Here is an 18106-nt window from a genome sequence, read left to right on the forward strand (position 1 = left end):
TAAGTAAGAAACACAAGCTGAGATATGAGGTGCATAGGGAAATTCGTGTCGGTACCGTTGACCATCAGTGGTGTAGCGGTATAGCACGCGGTACGGATTACCCGAGGACCTGGGTTCGATTCCCAGTGATGGTCTTATTTTTCTGTTTTTTCTGTGCATCTATATTTCAGTTTGTATTTTCTACTTGATTTCTTACTCTACACTCCCAATCTCTAAATTTACCACAAGCTTTACAGTTAAGGAAAGCATCGTTAAGAAACCGACACATCTGCGAGAAAAAAACTATTGTCTGTGTAGTTCCCAGTCAGCACTGGGCCTGCAGAAACCAACTACCGCCCAAATCATCACATGCTGAGAGAAGGATTGTGTTTAGCTGTAGGACGTATATACGCGAGATAATGTTGATAACTAATAAAAATTGACGTAGTTGAATTTTAATATAAAAATGAGTGATTACGTGGATCTATTCAGTTAGATTTTGTACAAACTATGTGCATCCGTACGAATATAATAAATGCGAAAGTGTGTGTTTGTATGTTTGTCCGACTTTTACGTCGAAATGGAGCAACGGAGCGTCGTAATTTTTGGCATAGCGATAGTTTATGGGCCAGAGAGTGACATAGGCTACTTTTTATCCCGGAACAGTTCCCGAGGGAACAGCGCGCGATAAGCGAATTCCACGCGGATATTTTCTTTTTACTATGGACGGGCGGTAGCGCTGCTGTATTTTATTGGTAGTTTAGGCTGTTCTGACGCGCCGGGGGGCTTCTCAAAGGCGCGTTCCGGATGTGAAAATAAATCTTTAATGCTCTTCAAGTCTTATAAAAACCTTTTTGGTAACATTGCTCTTGTAATTAATTGGTTTACGTTTATGTGTAGTACAGTCACCAGCACCAATATCTGACACAAGAAAGCGTGCATAAATTCTGATACGACTATATTTCTAGGGCCAGGAGGACGTGTCAGGTATTTTGCACGCTCCGCTGTGGCAGATATTAATACTGTAAGCAGACAGCATTTTTTTTTACATAAATTGTCCCGTGATTGACCCCTTTTTGATGAGGACAAAAGTGTATCTCACTGGTCCAGTGCCAGCCTATCCTATACTGTATCCTTGAAGAGCCCGAAGAGTCGTTAAAGAAAATAAAGAAAGAAAGAAAATACTTTTATTCACAACAAAAGACACAACAATTAGTATTAAGTATAAACAGACAACACGTAGGAAAGTATGTGTCATTGCGGTTGTGAATCGGACACTGGCTCAGCATAATGCTGAAGCGTTAATAATGAACACCCCAGCGCTGATTTTCAGCCAGTACCGCTACATAAAAATAGATAATTTGTAAACTATGAAACATATTATTTATTTTATGGCTTTGAAAGACATTAGTACATAAACATAATTATTATAACTATTATACACTCACTTGCCAAATATACAATACCGTTACGAAGTGGTCTTTGATGAATTATAACTGAACGAACAGTTATTTCCTCAAAGGACCTGGTCGTATTTATCAATACAGACGACAGAACATTGACTGGATATCAGGACATTTTGCAGGCGTATCTTCGTACAATGTAAATTAAAAGTATTTTTTGGCAACTCTCATGGAACATAGCGATATCTCACAATTCCGACTTCCTGACTTTATAGTCTCCGTGAGAAAAGCCGCGACAAAAGACTATAGCCACTCATACACCGCTTCTGTCGCCTGTTAAATATACAATTACTTTACCATCACGAAAATGTACCTACACAATTTATTATATCGTTTTAAGCGTGTCAGTGTCAGTATGTTCCCGCGCACCATAAATAATGGGCAATTAATTTAATTCGCTATCCGGTAGATAAATTATCTACAGCTTTTATGTCGGCTTTAATACAATGTTAAGTGGCAATTTAATGCTTACCGCTTATTAGCTTTCACGAAATAACAATGTAATCAAGTTGTTAAATTATATTAGATGTACTTTACTTAGTGAGAATTACCTACGGTAAATTGTGTGTTTAGAGTGTTTACCTCAAAAGCAAAAAGTTATTGCAAGATCAATTTGTTTGTTCCCTCCTATCATATAAAAAAATACATTTCGCCGATTATATTTTATTTACACATTCGACTGTCAGAACAGCTTACACTTGCAGCTTGCACTTGCTTGCAGTTTGGCACTTGTGACTCTTCTGGTGTTGCATGTGTCCCTGGGCAACGGTAATCGCTTACCATCAGGCGGTGCGTTTGCTCGTTTGCCCCTTATTACATAAAAAAGCTTCCTAGCCACGAGCTGTGAAAGACGCCGCTAATGAAGTCCCGCGGGGCGCATCTGTCTTGCCCGTAGGCCTTTTTTACCACGTCCGCCCCCAGGGCAAAGGAAGCAAGCCACGCAACCACAAGGTATAGCTATTACGAGTATATCTCATGTTACTGTGTAATTATACGGAGTGAAAAAAAATCAGGCAAAGTTGTGAGAGATTCGACCTGAAAGGAGGCAAAGTTGGGTTTATGGAGATAATTGAACAACCGACCTAAATGCAGATCAGGCTGTGCGTAGGGTTCTGTACTTATTCCAGCTTATATATGTCCAACTGCTAGATACGGGCATTCTCAGTGAGAAGGCTTGGGCCTTAGTTCCCGCGCGGGCCCAGTGCGGATTAGGAACTTCAGACACACCATTCAATTGCTTTACAGGTTGTCCAGGTTTCTTGATTATTTTCCTTTACCGTAAAGCTCGTGGTAGCTACCAAGCCTAGGTCTCACTTTACTATTTAATTATACGAACTGAAAATAAAAACAACTGAAGTGCTTATCGGGCTATATAGCCCATATCCAGTCTACGTTCCACTGCCAGCCCAGGCACAGGCCTCCTCTTAGAATGAGACCACACGACTCCAGCTGTAGTTTCCACGTGGGCTTAATGCGGATATGGAACTCAATAATAATAATAATATCTTGGGGCAAATGACACCTATTAACCTGGCCGAACTGAGCAAAGCTTGTACTCTAGGAGCTCGACAATGGATAGACATACATACTAGTACATAGATAATTATATACTTAAATACATACAAACATCCAAGACTCAATTTGTATTCATCATACGAATATTTGCCTGTCACGGCGATCGAAAGATCGAACCCGCAACCGCTAGCTTCGTAAAAGGTCATTAACAACTTATTGATATATTATAACTCGTAGTTGAGCTATTATAATTTTGTGGGTAAATTTCGAAAAACGGGCACGACAAAGACCGATAAATTTACGATAACTACAATAACAAATTAATGCAGATACCAAAATTATCAGAAAAGTACGAAGATTTCAAACAATACCTACTGTGTTGAAAATCTTTACAGCTTAATAATTGCCGGGTGTCTTTCTTTGTCCGACGCGACCTAAACTAATTAGCCTCTCATTGTCCTAGTGCTTGCTCTTTCCGTGTTCGAGTTTTATACGTCGTTTTAGCGTAGATTGGAAGACTTGGTTCCTGTTGGCAAGGCAGCTGTTATAAAACTGCGCTCTGCCTAGATCCTATGACCACTTGGCATAAAAAATCTAATGATTATCAAGTTTGACTTTACGGTGAAGGATTCCAATTGTGTGTGAAGTTTCCAATTCCCACTGGGTCGCGTGTAGAAGTGTTATGTACCTAATATTAGCGTTATGCTGTTTGTTGTTGTATTAAAAGATTATTTACGTTGTTATACAGAAGTTTTCAGGTGATTGAATGGCAGCCGATATAAAACGACTTGCTAAATACAATCTAGGGCTTTTCAAGGCTAGAGTGAATAGGCTGTTACTGAACCGGTGAGATACACCTTTGGCCTCATCTGCACTTAACATCAGGTGAGATAGAGGACAATCACGGTCATCATCATAATCATCATATCAGCCGTAGGACGTCCACTGTTGGACATAGGCCTCCCCCATAGACCTCCAATTGCCTCGGTTGGAAGCGGCTTGCATCCACCGTGAACCCGCGACTTTAACCAGGTCATCCGTCCATCTCGTTGTCGTCGTAGTCGTTCTCTCGTCTCGTCAATCACGGTCAGTTTTATAAGAATAAGAATAGTTTATTTGTCAAACATAGGTACAGATGTAGAGATGATAAAATAAAAAATATAGAACCCCGTATGTTTTGCCACATGGCGTACAAAGTTTCAGTTTTTTTTTTATAATTGCAGCTATTTAAATATACATATCAGTCAAAGAAAGAAAAAAAAACATTAAAAAAACAATATGAATATGTCATATAAAAAATAATAATCAAAAACTAAAAAAACAATTTTAAAACAGTCCAGCAAAATTCAAAATCATAACATTAAAACAATATTAATATTAAAAAAAGCCGTGATAAAAAAAGCTTTGGGCGGAGGTCACCGAATTCGGAATAAGTTAAATCCTGACTTTTCCAGTTTCTTATTTGACTAGCTTCTGGGTAGATCATGTTCTTATTAGGTTGGATCGGGGCGAGTCAGTTTCGAAACATGTCAAACACTATATTTACCAATTTCTTATTTAGCATTTTTCTGAGGAGGTCTGATTTTTAGTAGGTTAGGAAGTTTTTTCGGAGTAGGTTAAATTAGAACAAGAACCGATTCAGACAAGAAGGTTTCTTTACAAAACAAATTCTAACTAAATTTGTTTCCTTATTATGACTGAATCTAATTAGAGGGGATTCTTAATAAGTATACGTCATAGTTAGTTATTTTCTACGTTCGATGGTTTCTGTGGAGGTCAAGTACAATTGGCTAGAATATCAGATGACACTTAACATCAATACTATTTACTAATGACTTAATCGTAAGTGTTCTGGCCACTTGTAAACATATCTATCATAAATCATAAAACAATATTTCTCTACCGTTGTCAATGTCAAGCTAGTTCTTTACTAATTTGCAATGGAAAAAGACCTAAAAGTGATAAATACGGCAAAATTGAAGCCATGTGTTATACTCGGAGACTTCAAATATTGCTTTCAAAAACAAAATAAAAATGAAACGCTGCACTTCAGATGCATTTTTTGAAGAAAGCATCGTATATGAGCTACGAAAGAAATGTGAGGAAAAATCTTGATGCTGCTGCGTCTAAACCCGATACTGAATACAATTCGAGTTCCGAATCCGTATGCTCTGATACTACCAATTCAAGCAGCACTAGTGAATCTGAAATGAATATTTTTTGAACAACAGATGTAAAAAAATTACATTTATAGAATTAAGTATATGAGTTTTAGTTGCGAGATAGTTGAGATGAGATCTCTTAGTTGTTTTATTTAATGTATGTTAATAAAAATAAATGATTCTGTCTATTTTTATCGTATTTTATTTAACCCTTTGAATGCCAAGAACAACTAAACGTGTCGAGTGTTGTCCTGCCTACCACAGCCGTGGTGGCGTTAGCTGTCAAAGTCACCTTCATGTCTTAAATAGGTAGTATTTATATAATAGTGTAGATGGGGTGGTCTACGATACGTAGTTCTATCATAATCATAGACTAACTGTTCATGCAATTTTGCAGCATTCCGTACCTACTGTACCTAATATACTGTTATTACATTTCTCGCTGAAAAAGACTACAAATAATTGTGGTTGACTGTAAATTCGCATGACGTACCACGATTTTGACTTACACTAGAAATGTCACTTATACGAGTTTTACGTAATCAAAAACTAACCAAATTAGATATAGCCTATTAATGAATGAAACGTATAAAGAATTTGACCTAATCAGAAAAGGGCTTATTATTGAATTTGATGCGGTTATAATTTGGTTTTGTTAAAATTTAGCTTACTTAGAACCTAACTGTTTCAGCATTGATCCTTTAACGGATTAGGCATAATCAGAATTAAACTTATTACCGAAACGACCTCTTGGGAACTAAACGATTTCAGAAACTGACTCAAAAAGAAACTGGAAAAGTCAGGATTTAACTTATTCCGATTTGGTGACCTCCGCCCAAACCCGCACCGCTGAGTTTTTCGAAATTCATGTGCGGAATTACATATGAAATTTACCACGAGCTTTGCGGTGAAGTAAAACATCGTGAGGAAACCTGCACAAACCTGCGAAGAAATTCAATGGTGCGTGTGAAGTTCCCAATCCGCACTGGGCCCGCGTGGGAACTATAGCCCAAGCCCTCTTGTTCTGAGAGGAGGCCTGTGCCCAGCAGTGGTACGTATATAGGCTGGGATGATGATGATGATAATAACATTTATCTAGGAGTAACAATGACATGTTTTTTTTAAATTGCGCCAAATTCAGTTCTTTAAAAAAATCTGGAATTCTTTTTTATTATGTAAAAAAAAAAATTGTCAGGTTGTCCCTATAACGTTGTCAGTGACTACACCGTCACGGTGTGTACCAGCTTTAAGGTCTCTACCCATTACACCTTCAACCATAACCGTTATAGGAAAGAGTCAGACAAAAATAGTCTTCGTACCTATTGAAAAGTATGAAGCTGAGTCTCCACTGAGCGAGCCGCCGCGCGAAGCAAGCACATGATGCATGATTTTGTTTGATACATGGTTCAAAATCACACCGAAAATGGCTGCCGCGCCTGGGTTTTTTTCGACTGCATGGCAAACGAGCAAGTGGGTCTCCTGATGGTAAAATAAGACCAGGGGTATTGCAGAAGCGTTGCCAAATTAGAGGCCTAAGATGGGATACCTCACGTGCCAGTAATTTCACCGGCTGTCTTACTCTCCACGCCGAAAGACAACAGTGCAAGCACTGCTGCTTCACGGCAGGATTAGCGAGCAAGATGGTGGTAGCACCATGCACAGGTCCTACCACCTGCAATGACTATGCTCACTATTTAGCACGATTCCTAACCAACCACCGCCGTCGCGTATCATGTCTATGCGCTTGACATTCCATTCCTGTTACGTTCCTATAACGGTCTTATTAAACCTACCTCGCTCTCTTATTTAGGATTATGATAAACCCAATTTTCGTTAAAACTCAGCGCCTGTATTATTTTCAAATCCCTCAAATTGACCGATTCCTTTTGATAATGTTTTCAAAGGAACTCCTCGGAAACCCTTTTTGTGAAGCGCGTCCTTTGACGCCGAACAACAATATTTTCTTGCAAATTGCCTTCTTTAACTTTGATTTGGCGGCTGCGGATTGAAGTAACTTTTGATGGGCTTTATGATTTTTTTTCAAACGTTTCTTGCTGATCACATCTTGAAGCCGGAAGATGTCAGGCGTTTACTTGTAATGACTTGAAAGAATAAAAAATATGGCTTTTTTTATCCCGTAGGAATTTCAATAAATCGGTTTTTACTGCTCGCTTAATGAGGTACACCTAGTGCCATCCACGAAGACGCGTGATTTTGTCAAAATTAGACATTAATGACATTGTAATTAAAACCACGGCACGCGTCATCGTGAATGACTACCAATAGCCCTTTAACTTTTCTAGATTTTGTAGATCTGCAAATTTTGCAATGCGTTAGGGTAGATGTCAATCATGATGTAATTTTTAGACCATGGGAATTTTAAGTTTGATGTTAGTATGTTAGTTCACAGTATTTCCGTTTAGCGCTTCCATATTACGACGCAATCTACCTGTATTAAAAATTAACACTCACCAATGACCAATTTGTTCTAAACTTAGGTCAGAAAGCCTTACTTGAGGCACTGTGTTGTAGTTTCAAGTAGTTACACTTAAATATTTAATAGTTATACATATTTAAATTGGACCAACTAAGCCAACGTGCCAACTTTCGGAGCGCCACAAAGTTGGCCTACGCTCATGAAAATTAAGCTTAAGTCAAGTTTTACTAGTTTGGGCTCACCTTTTAGCGGGAAAGCTACCTCACTTTGTGAAGATGAATGAGTTTTCTTTCAACACATCCTTTTAGTACACGACATTAACAACATTAACGTCAGTATAAAATTTGAGTCGAAAAAGTCGTGGTAGCTCAGCTAGGTTTGAGCTCCTCTCAAGCAGGAGGTTCAAATCCTGGCCTCCTCTGAGCTTTTCGAAGTTCCAGCTATAATGAAATGTCAATTGGGAACAATTTTTAAAAATCTCGCATTTTTTTTTATTCGACTGGATGGCAAACGAGCAAGTGGGTCTAGAGATCACCACCGCCCATAGACACCTGCAATACCAGGGGGATTGCAGATGCGTTGCCAACCTAGAGGTCTAAGCTGGGATACCTCAAGTGCCAGTAATTCCACCGGCTGTCTTACTTTCCACGCCGAAAGACAACAGTGCAAGCGAGCAAGATGGTGGTAGCAATCCGGGCGGACCTTGCACAAGGTCCTACCACCTGCAAAAACATACATATAACTTAACTATGTATTAAACTTGATATCACCCGATATGGAAGCCGTGTCTGTAGGTATGTATCTGAATTTAATAAAATTACGGTTGCGTATTATGCGCCAGGAATGTTTCCATTTACCGACATTTTCTTCTTTTTTTTATAAGCTGTACAAAATTACGAATTAAAAACTTGTTGGATATGACTACGGAACACGCTCATGAAAAAACCCTCGCTCGTGTGTTAATGCTTCTCATTATGTAACAGTCACATAAACTACTATAACATTGCCGTGGCTGTCCTTAAACCTGTGACATCCAAACTTATAGCTCTCGTAGTGCAAAGTACACTGTTCCGCCCTAATGAAGCTAGAAGATAAAACTAAGGCCGGCAGGGCTACTACGAAAGTCGAAACTCGAAGTTCGTGTCGTGCGGTCCCTCTGACACTTGTACTATTTAATACGAGAGCAAGAGGGACGGACGACACGAACTTCGACTTTCGTAGTAGCCCTACAGAGCCGTAACACGCGCTTACACGTTTATGAGGAATGATGTTCGAGGACTATGAGAGAGTAAAATTCAAACTTTATAGGGTCGGTGCGTAATTTACAAAGCGATAAAAATCTAATTAAAACTATAAACATCTTAGGGCTTCGAGTCTGTAATCCAATTGGTGGTTTTACAAAAGCTACTAAGTAATTTTCCGTGCATTATTTCCTCACACATCTCTGGTGATTGAACAGTCTAAAAATCTTCCTGATCATTTAATGACCTACCTATGCACTAGAAAGTAGCAGCCATCTTATAATTATACCAGTAAAAGAGATACGACTGACAGACTGACTGTCGGACAACGCATAGTCTACACATCGGAGCTAGAGGGTTGAAATTTGGCATAATCCTTTAGGATCCAATAGGCGCACTAAGCAGAGGTTTGTTGAAATTCCCACGGGGCACAGAAGTAGCCATGCAGTATTAAGTATACCCATGGGTGAGACGCCGCGATATAAAGCTAGTAGGTACATGTATAATGAAAGTTGACTGGCAGACAATACACGGTTTTCACCATTGTATACTTCGTTTTTTTAGCATTAGAAAAAGTTAAACAATCTTGACGAGTTGTTTATTGAAAAACGTTTTTAAAAAACAGTTATTACTTTATACTAAAATAATATAAATGATCATGTATCCTTGCTAATTGATACATATTTGCTGTGACTTATTTTTCAAAAGAGTTTTTCAATAAAAAGACACGTCAAGATCTCTTTTCTTTCTAATGTTAATAAGATGTTTTGCAGGTGTTAGGACCTTGTGCAAGGTCCTGCAAAAATCCTGCCGTGAAGCAGCAATGCTTGCACTGTTGTGTTTCCCATCACTTGGCACTTGAGGTATCCCATCTTAGGCCTCTAGGTTGGCAACGCATCTGCAATACCCCTGATGTTGCAGATGTTTATGGGCGGTGGTGATCTCTTACCATCAGGAGACCCACTTGCTCGTTTGCCATCCAGCCGAATAAAAAAAAACCAGTAGGTATAGCTTAAGATGACGGAAGTATGACTCATAAACGTCCACTCAGGAGGGATTATTAGAAATTACCACGGGATTAGAAGCCAGATTGTTTTTGTTTTCCACGTGCAGAACAAAGTTTGAAATATAAGCTAATATGTAAGCTTATGTAAGTACTATGTAAATTCTTCTCGTCTTTTTCAAATTAACTCGCAAAGCACCACACCATGACGCTGTTGAAGCTGTCACAACAGCGTAGCGGCTCCCGAAACGCTCTCCAGCGAAAATGCATTAAAGCATTTGTACTTGCATTGTCGACCATCCTTTTGCTTTTGTCTTATATTTAGCTTATTCGTGACACTCGATATTTATTAGGAAAGTTGACTTTGGTTTGGGATACAAACGATGTACAATAAATTTGTGTGTAATGAGTTTTCCGTCAAGCGGAATATTACTTTTAATATTATGTGTAATATGGCATTATCTGGTGGTGTTTTTGTTTATGTGTTTATACTAAATGGGCGAGAAAATTAACTGCAAGTCTAGAAATATTTAGAGCAGACTGGCTATTTTGCGAAGCTTAACCGCACTACTGCGTCAAGAAGCAATTCAAATGTATCCATTTTGTTTTCATCATGGAATTCCACGAAGTAACGTCTAAATCGTTATACAATTGTTAAAAAGCATGTCAGTTATTTCCTTTATACCGTTTCTCGTTTTTATTTGACGATCGGATGGCCAAATGGTGTAGAGAACCTGACTACGAAGCTTGAGGTTCCGGGTTCGATTACCGGCCGGGGCAGATATTTGTATGAATAATACGAATAATTGTTCTCGGGTCTTGGATGTTCAATATGTATTTAAATATGCATTTATATATAAAAGTATGTTTATCCGTTGCCTAGTATCCATATTACAAGCTTTGCTTAGTTTGGGACTAGGTCAATTGGTGTCAAGTGTCCCATGATATTTATTATTTATCATTTACCGCTGGGGGTGAAAAGTTCTCGAGTGGCGACCACGGACCGGAAGACGAAGCGTTAGCAGGTCTCCCACTAGGTGGACTGACGACAACGTGAGAGTTGCTGGCAACTGGTGGATGCAAGGGCGAGTCGTCCTCTAGGCCTCCCTCATAGTATATTGTGGCGTTCTAAAGGGGAGGCCTTTGAACAGCAGTGGACGGCCGCTGATGATGATGATGATGATGTCAATTATTTCATCCTTCTTGACATTTCATTGGTTGTTTTAACCCTCCAAAAGCCTATTTATAAGCTTTGGCGACTTAAGCCCAGTCTGAATCACTTAAGTGTCTGCCACCACGTCTTGCTAACGACTCGACCCATAATGCAATTAACAACTCAAACAAGAGGTTCGGGACCCGAGTGATGGGACAACATCCAAACCTCCGTGATTCAATGTGGATGGAAATTTGGACGTTATTAATTATGGATGTGTATGAGTGGCGATGATTGCTTTGCGTTAAATGCAGCATCTCGTGTTCACTCTATCATATTAAAAACAAGCTGTTGCCCGCGACTTCGCCCCCGTTAATTTTTTCTATATTTTCATCCATAAAAACCTTCTCCTGACAATAACGAACACGACAAGAATTCGCGACATGGGTCCATATATTATATTATATTATTATTATATAAATAAAAATGAATCGTAAAATGTGTTGCTAAGCGCAAAACTTGGGAACGGCTGGACCGATGGATGGATTAACATATATATATTTTTTTGACATTAAAATTTAACGAATCATATTTTCGTGATATATAGATGCTGGATTAACAGAGGGCTTATAGTTATGATAAACTTCGCACGCATTGATCATATTTTATGATTGAATTTTATTGAGAATGTATAAGCCTGTGACACATTAACATGATCAAATCAATTTCTGTAAGTAGGACGGAAGGGTTTTTTATATGTATTTTACACGGCTAAACCATCATTGCTACGAAGAATGCGTATACTAACGAACTGAGCGAAAACTAAACGCATCTGCAATACTGAATGTTGCAGATGTTTATGCGTGGTATCTACCACAGGAGACCCATGCTCGCTATCCAGCCGATTAAACGTAATTCACTAATTTTTATACTTAAAATATGAAAGTTTGAGTTCTTATGCATCATCATCATCCCACTCCATCACGAAACCACCGGATTATTAAGACCATATGTCGCGGGCCGCACTACCTTCCCCTACGTCTGTACGTAAGTGGCGGCATAACAAATAAGTTTATAATACATTGCTTACATTGCCCGTTAACCACTGCGTAACACAGTCTCGACTGCGCAATGGATAGATAAAACCACTTATTGCTCCGCCAGTCGCAGGAAGTCGTGGTTATCGTAACGGGCAAAGTTGGCCCATGGCTCCTTGATTGCTGTTCGCGTCTTTTGATTAAGTGATATGAAGGGTTAACTGAATATAAACGTCATATTCTGACCGCTTATTGAGTTAAGTTAACGCTTCACGTGTCCACGCTGTTAGATGCTTTTGGTACCGACTGAAAGGAGCAATACTCGGTTGATAATTTTTTATTATTAATATCAAAATACAACATTTATCTGTCTAGTCAAAATGCGATATTTTAAACTTTCCCGACTCTCAATTATATTTATTTATCTACTACATGTATACCCGCGAAAATAAATGGTTATTTATTGCTCACATTATCTCAACGTTTCGGCTAAATTACAGCGTCCATACATAGAGTAGGTAAGAGAAAAAGTTTTGTCAGATTCCATCCCAGCCTATATACGTCCCACTGCTGGGCACAGGCCTCCTCTCAGAGCAAGAGGGCTTGGGCCATAGTTCCCACGCGGGCCCAGTGCGGATTGGGAACTTCAAACGCACCATTGAATTGCTTCGCAGGTTTGTGCAGGTTTCCTCACGATGTTTTTCTTCACCGCAAAGCTCGTGGTAAATATCAAATATAATTCCGCACATGAATTTCGAAAAACTCACAAGTGCGAGCCGGGGGGTTTGACCCTTGCTTGATTAAGTTCTGAAAATGCAAGAAAAGGAAAAAAGAAATAATAAATATTTTAAGAGACGTTAAATAAGATCAAAACAATTAACTAAAAATAAATTGAGAAAACTTTTTATACGATATTTTTGTTTTAATTTCCTGAACAAAATAAATAAATTATCTTTGCCCAAACATAATCAGCCTTTGCATTAGAGTGACAAGATATTTAACACTTTCTGTCAAGTGAACCGTCGTTTGTCATAACCGTCAACGATTGGCGGAAAAACTTTTTGTAAGCATTATGACTTTGGCATTTATGTATCTAAGTAAAGTGGCCATCGTGACAGTCAAGAACACTTGTCATTAATTAACAGGGTGTTTTTACGTAGTAAAGTTGATTCTCTATCTCCAAAAAGTCACATAAACTTTTATATATTCTATACTTAAGTCCTCTCCTAGAGACGAGTACTATCCGCTGTAAAAATATCGCCACCTAATTTGTAAGCACCTTACATATTTTTACACAAAATAAAAGTTTACATAAAGCGGTATCCGGCAGGCTTCAACTCCAAACTAGGCTGAGCCTGTATCATGGGACCCGGTGAGTTGGATAACAAAATAATTATTTATTTACAATACAATACAATACAATACAAATATTCTTTATTGCACGCCACAGATCTTAATTTTTTTTTGTTATATTGTCACAAAAACATAATAATGAATATGTATAATACGTATAAAAATAAATGACCTAATAAAATATCTTTTCCGAATATCTCCGCAGAATTGAATCAACTCTTAAAAAGCATGCTTCAGTTATAGACTGACGTATATTACATTTTTGCAAACTGTAATTGTATTTAAGAGACTTTTTTAGTCGCATATCCGATTTAATTAATGATAGATTCTGATTTACGTTAGTATTGTATTCGTGTTTCTTTGCCAAACAGCACAATAAATTTCACCCGGCTTATCCTATGTCATTACCTGAATAAGGCAATGTGCCCACCGGCCGCATTCTCGCCCAAATCTCCTTTTAACGAGCGCTAAGCCAGCCGCTGCCGAGTAGCGCTTAGGTATTTTTGTGATAAATTTTAGAACACGTTTAAACTAGCTGCGAGCCCTGGCTTCGCACGTAGTCAATGAAGAAAACGAGACCAAATCGTCCCTATCGGTACGAAAGTACCTACTATAGGTACTTTTTTTTACAAAGCAACTAAGATTTTGTAACAGATTTAACAAAGTCACGGGAAGTGTCATTTCATCTAAAAAGCTGCTGGTCTAAGTAGCAAGTGGTCTAAAATTCTTTGATTCAGATTCCACGTGGCTGAGGCGTTTTTATTTTCAAGGTTTCGACAAAAAAACAGGTTAGGAGCAGTTACCTTTACCTTGCCATTTAGACCAGTTGCTTCTTAGACCAGTTGCTACTCAGACCTTCTGCTTTTTTTAGACCAGTTCCTACTACACCTTTTTTAGGGTTCCGTAGCCAAATTGGCAAAAACGGAGCCCTTATAGTTTGGCCATGTCTGTCTGTCCGTCTGCGGCTTTGCTCAGAGATTATCATTGCTAGAAAGCTGTAATTGTGCATGAATATAGATGTAAACTATGCCGACAAAAAGGTACAAAAAAAGCAAAAAAAAATTTTTTTTGAGTACCTAGACGTTAAGGTTAATACTTTAAAAAATACAACATATGTACTTTAGTTTTCTATTAACCTTAGCGGTCCCCCGACACCGACGACGCTTAGATAAAAAAAATATTACTAGGTACTAAATACTAAATTAACTTAGGCTAATTTTGCGGGAAATCAGCAGATAGTCCCCGCGGGATAGTGATAAACGAATTCTTCGCAGATGAAGTCGCGGGCAACAGCTAGGTAGTGCATAATTATTTTTACTTTTTAGTTGTCTTTTATGGCGGCGTTTTTTTGTCGGAGTTTTTTTCGGGCGTTTTTTTTATTTTTGCTGGCGTTTTTTGGTGTCGGAGTTTTTTTTATTTTTTATTTTAGTTTTTTTTATTTCATGTTTTTCTTTAGAAAGAACGCGAACTTGTGTTTGTATTGTACGAAAATATCGACAAATTTTCAATCTTTTTATTGAATCTATATTTATGTACGTTTAAGTTATATATGCCTGTGTCTGTATTATTGTGTATTATATGTTTTCTTCTCTTTCAGCTGCTCATATAACCGGTTTTCCTGTGTCAATGACAAGCGCAAATTTCTTACACTTGCGGTCTTTACTTAAAGGTTCGATTTTGAATCTTAAAATTGCTTCAAAAGTAATACTATTAACCTTATTTAACGTGTCGGGCAGTATTTTCGCCTTATTTATTTCTAATATTAAATCTGCTAATATAAAAATAAATTACTAATATTAATACCTATAATTTTGATTGAAAGCTTGTTATGTAAACTAAACTGTATTTCTGCAATGTAAGTGTGACTTGCCACAGTTGGGTCTCATTGAAAAACTGCATTCTAGCTTGCCACTACTCGGGCGTTGTACCGACACCGGAGTATGTTGGGCCAATTGTCAGAATGTCCAGGTGTCAAAATGCCCACTTGTCATAATTATCCAGTTGCCAAAACAACAAATTATTAAAAAGTCTAATTGTCATAATGTCCAGTCATCAAAACACTAAATTGCTAAAAAGTCTAGTAGCCATGCCATCTATGTAATGTGTTTCGTCGAATGTATTTTTTTGTGTATCGAATTATGTGCAATAATAATACTATTAGGGAAAGAGGAAACAAACGCAGAGTCACAACTAAATTATTTTTAATAAGATGTTAAATTAACAAATAATTTCACACTTAACATAACGAATATGGAGAAAGCACTTTCTAATCACAAACCGGAGTCCTAATCTGATACGTCCGTTCTATACCGAGTGCCCGAGAGGAATGCTGGTTCGAGTGAGCTCCAGCGCTCACAAACGGATGTCATAGCGGCGGAAGTCAACTAGCTGTCTATTAAATCAAAGTCACAGTGTTGCCAGTCTTCTTTATTCCTAATACGGCCACCCTGACGTCCTGTCGTCCTCGGCAGGTTTCTAGTCGCGATTCACCAACACATCGCTAGCGGGTTTGACAGCTGCAGTCTCGTCGCCAGATCCAGCTGATGGTTCGGAGGCTGGTGACTGACTACATGGCGTGTCAGTGTCTTCGGAGGCTAGAACATAAGAAGCCAAGTATAAATTGCTATCCTAATACATCTATGCAAATATTATGAGGATGAAGGCTGAAAATTACCAATCTTGCTTAAACAATTGCAATATCCAAATGCAAGCATGTAATAGGAAAGTAATAAAGACACTAAAAGCTTAGATATTAAAGGGGCAAGACTCGACATTGCAGTACATAAGTTATCTGAATCAGGATTCAAAGCACAAAGAAGAGTTTAGAAATAAGAGTTTGAAAGTTTTGGATTCCCATCGACAAGCTGGCATAGGCTCATTGTTAGCTTACCACACTTGTCAAAATTATAACTGCTGACATAGGCACAATGTTAGCTTATCACGCAGTTCACAAGCAATTTCTCTACTCCCACTGCTGGCATAGGCACAAAGTTAGCATACCACACAGTAAAATAAAGCAATCTTCTACTTTACAATGCAGGCATAGGCACAATGTTTGCATACCACACAAAGAAATCTCATATTGTTGGCATAGGCACAATGTTTGCATACCACACAAAAAAAACTCAACATATTGTTGGCATAGGCACATTGTTAGCGTACCACCCAATAATGTCGAAAAATAAAACTTACATTCAAACAATGCAGAACACGTCTCTGGAGTCCATTCTCCTCGCCACGGCACCATAAACTGGGCAGCGGCGCAAGTGGTCTTCCCATAAGACCCTGCCAGCAGCTTAAGCTCATAACGGTCGTTCTTCAACACCTTCTCAACACGATATGGTCCACGCATACCGGGGTCTAGCTTGCCTTGAGACTGCGAGTATTTAATCACGAAAACAAAGTCGTTGACTTTAAACTTTCGAGGAGGTCGTCGGTCTTTGTTGACATATTCGTCTTGTGCTTCTTGGTTCTGTCGTAACCGTTCGGCTGTCCTCTGTCTTGTCATAGTCCTGAATGATTCTCGATTCTTACGTGGTACTTCTACCGCAATATCGCGTATAAGAGCACGAATGATAGGAGTCGTAGTTTCTGAACCAATGAGCAAATTTAAAGGGGATACTTGAGTAGTTTTTTGTTTGGTTATGTTCAAAATTAACTGTAACCTCCAAAGCTCATCTGACCACTCCGACTTAGTGTGATTTGCCTCTATACGTAACATGTTAAGAACCGTACGCACATATCGCTCTACCTGAGCGTTCGAGTGGTGCATTTCTGGGGTAATGTGATAGATTTCACAGCCTAGCTTTGAAAATCCAACAAGTAAATTCGCTAGAATCAAACATGCGGCCACGATCCACAACTAACAATTTCGGAGTCCAAATAGTGAAATAACATTGTTAAAGACCCGTATAAGTTCCGCTGTATCTTGACGGTAAATAGCGTACAGCAGTGCGTACTTAGTAAAAAGCGTCAACTAATACAAGAACGTGCTTATACCCTTTTGACTCTGGCAAAGGCCCAAGCACATCGAGATGAATGGTATGAAACGGGTCATCTGGTTTGAACCAAGAAGCGATCGGTTGAAGCGGGGCACGTGGTACACGTTTACAAGACAAGCAGATAATGCAATGAGAAAGTATTTGACAACAAACTGCCTGAGACCAGGAACCAGAAATGTTTCAAAATGAGGTCTATGGTCTTATCGCATTAATATGGCTGTGTTCATCGTGAAATACTCTAAGTAAGCTTAAACGATGCCCCTTTGGTACGAAGCACAGTAAACGCGATTCTTCACCAACCGGAGTGTAATTGTAATAAAGAATGTCATTACGCTTTACGTATCGATTAGAGTCTAATTTACCCTCATTGAGTAAATCTAAAAGTTTGTTGGTTTCGTCATCGGCAGATTGTGCAATTTGAGCCCAGTTGCGAGGTTTGGTTACGTTATTAACAACTGGATTGCGACTTAAATAGTCAGCGTGCGACAGTAACAAACCCTTGCGATACTCAATCTCAAAATTAAAATCTTGGAGATAGATCCACCACCTAGCAACCCTTGGTAATAGATCCTTTTTAAACTGGGTAGCCTTTACGCATTACAATCGGTAATAATTTTGAACTTAAGTCCTAACAGGTTATTGTCGAAAATGTTGGAGGGCTTTCACAAACAGCTAATGTTTCAAGCTCATAAGAATGATAGCGCGATTCGGCACCCTGAGTAACTTTGCTAAAATACGCAACTACCCGCTTTTGACCATCTT

General features: G+C 38.7%; 2 protein-coding genes across 2 annotated transcripts in view; one reads left to right on the plus strand and one right to left on the minus strand.

Annotated features, from left to right (window-relative positions):
- LOC141439356 (uncharacterized) overlaps positions 1-18106 on the plus strand; it is a 1011003-nt gene that overhangs the window by 381355 nt on the left and 611542 nt on the right.
- Positions 15819-17115, minus strand: LOC141439342 (uncharacterized). The gene is made up of 2 exons (XM_074103630.1): positions 16536-17115; positions 15819-15937 (listed from the first exon to the last, which is right to left on the minus strand). The coding sequence occupies exons 1-2, from the start codon at positions 17113-17115 to the stop codon at positions 15819-15821; spliced, it is 699 nt and encodes a 232-aa protein (XP_073959731.1).

The sequence above is a fragment of the Choristoneura fumiferana genome, chromosome 20 (assembly GCF_025370935.1).
Source record: "Choristoneura fumiferana chromosome 20, NRCan_CFum_1, whole genome shotgun sequence".
Lineage (NCBI taxonomy): Eukaryota > Metazoa > Arthropoda > Insecta > Lepidoptera > Tortricidae > Choristoneura > Choristoneura fumiferana.

Bases quoted from the DNA above. Each gene is read 5' to 3' on its own strand.
- LOC141439342 (XM_074103630.1), bottom strand. From the start codon at position 17,115: ATGCACCACTCGAACGCTCAGGTAGAGCGATATGTGCGTACGGTTCTT. The intron at 15,938-16,535 runs GTAAGTTTTATT...CTTATGTTCTAG, and splicing joins GTGTTCTGCATTGTTTGAAT to CCTCCGAAGACACTGACACG.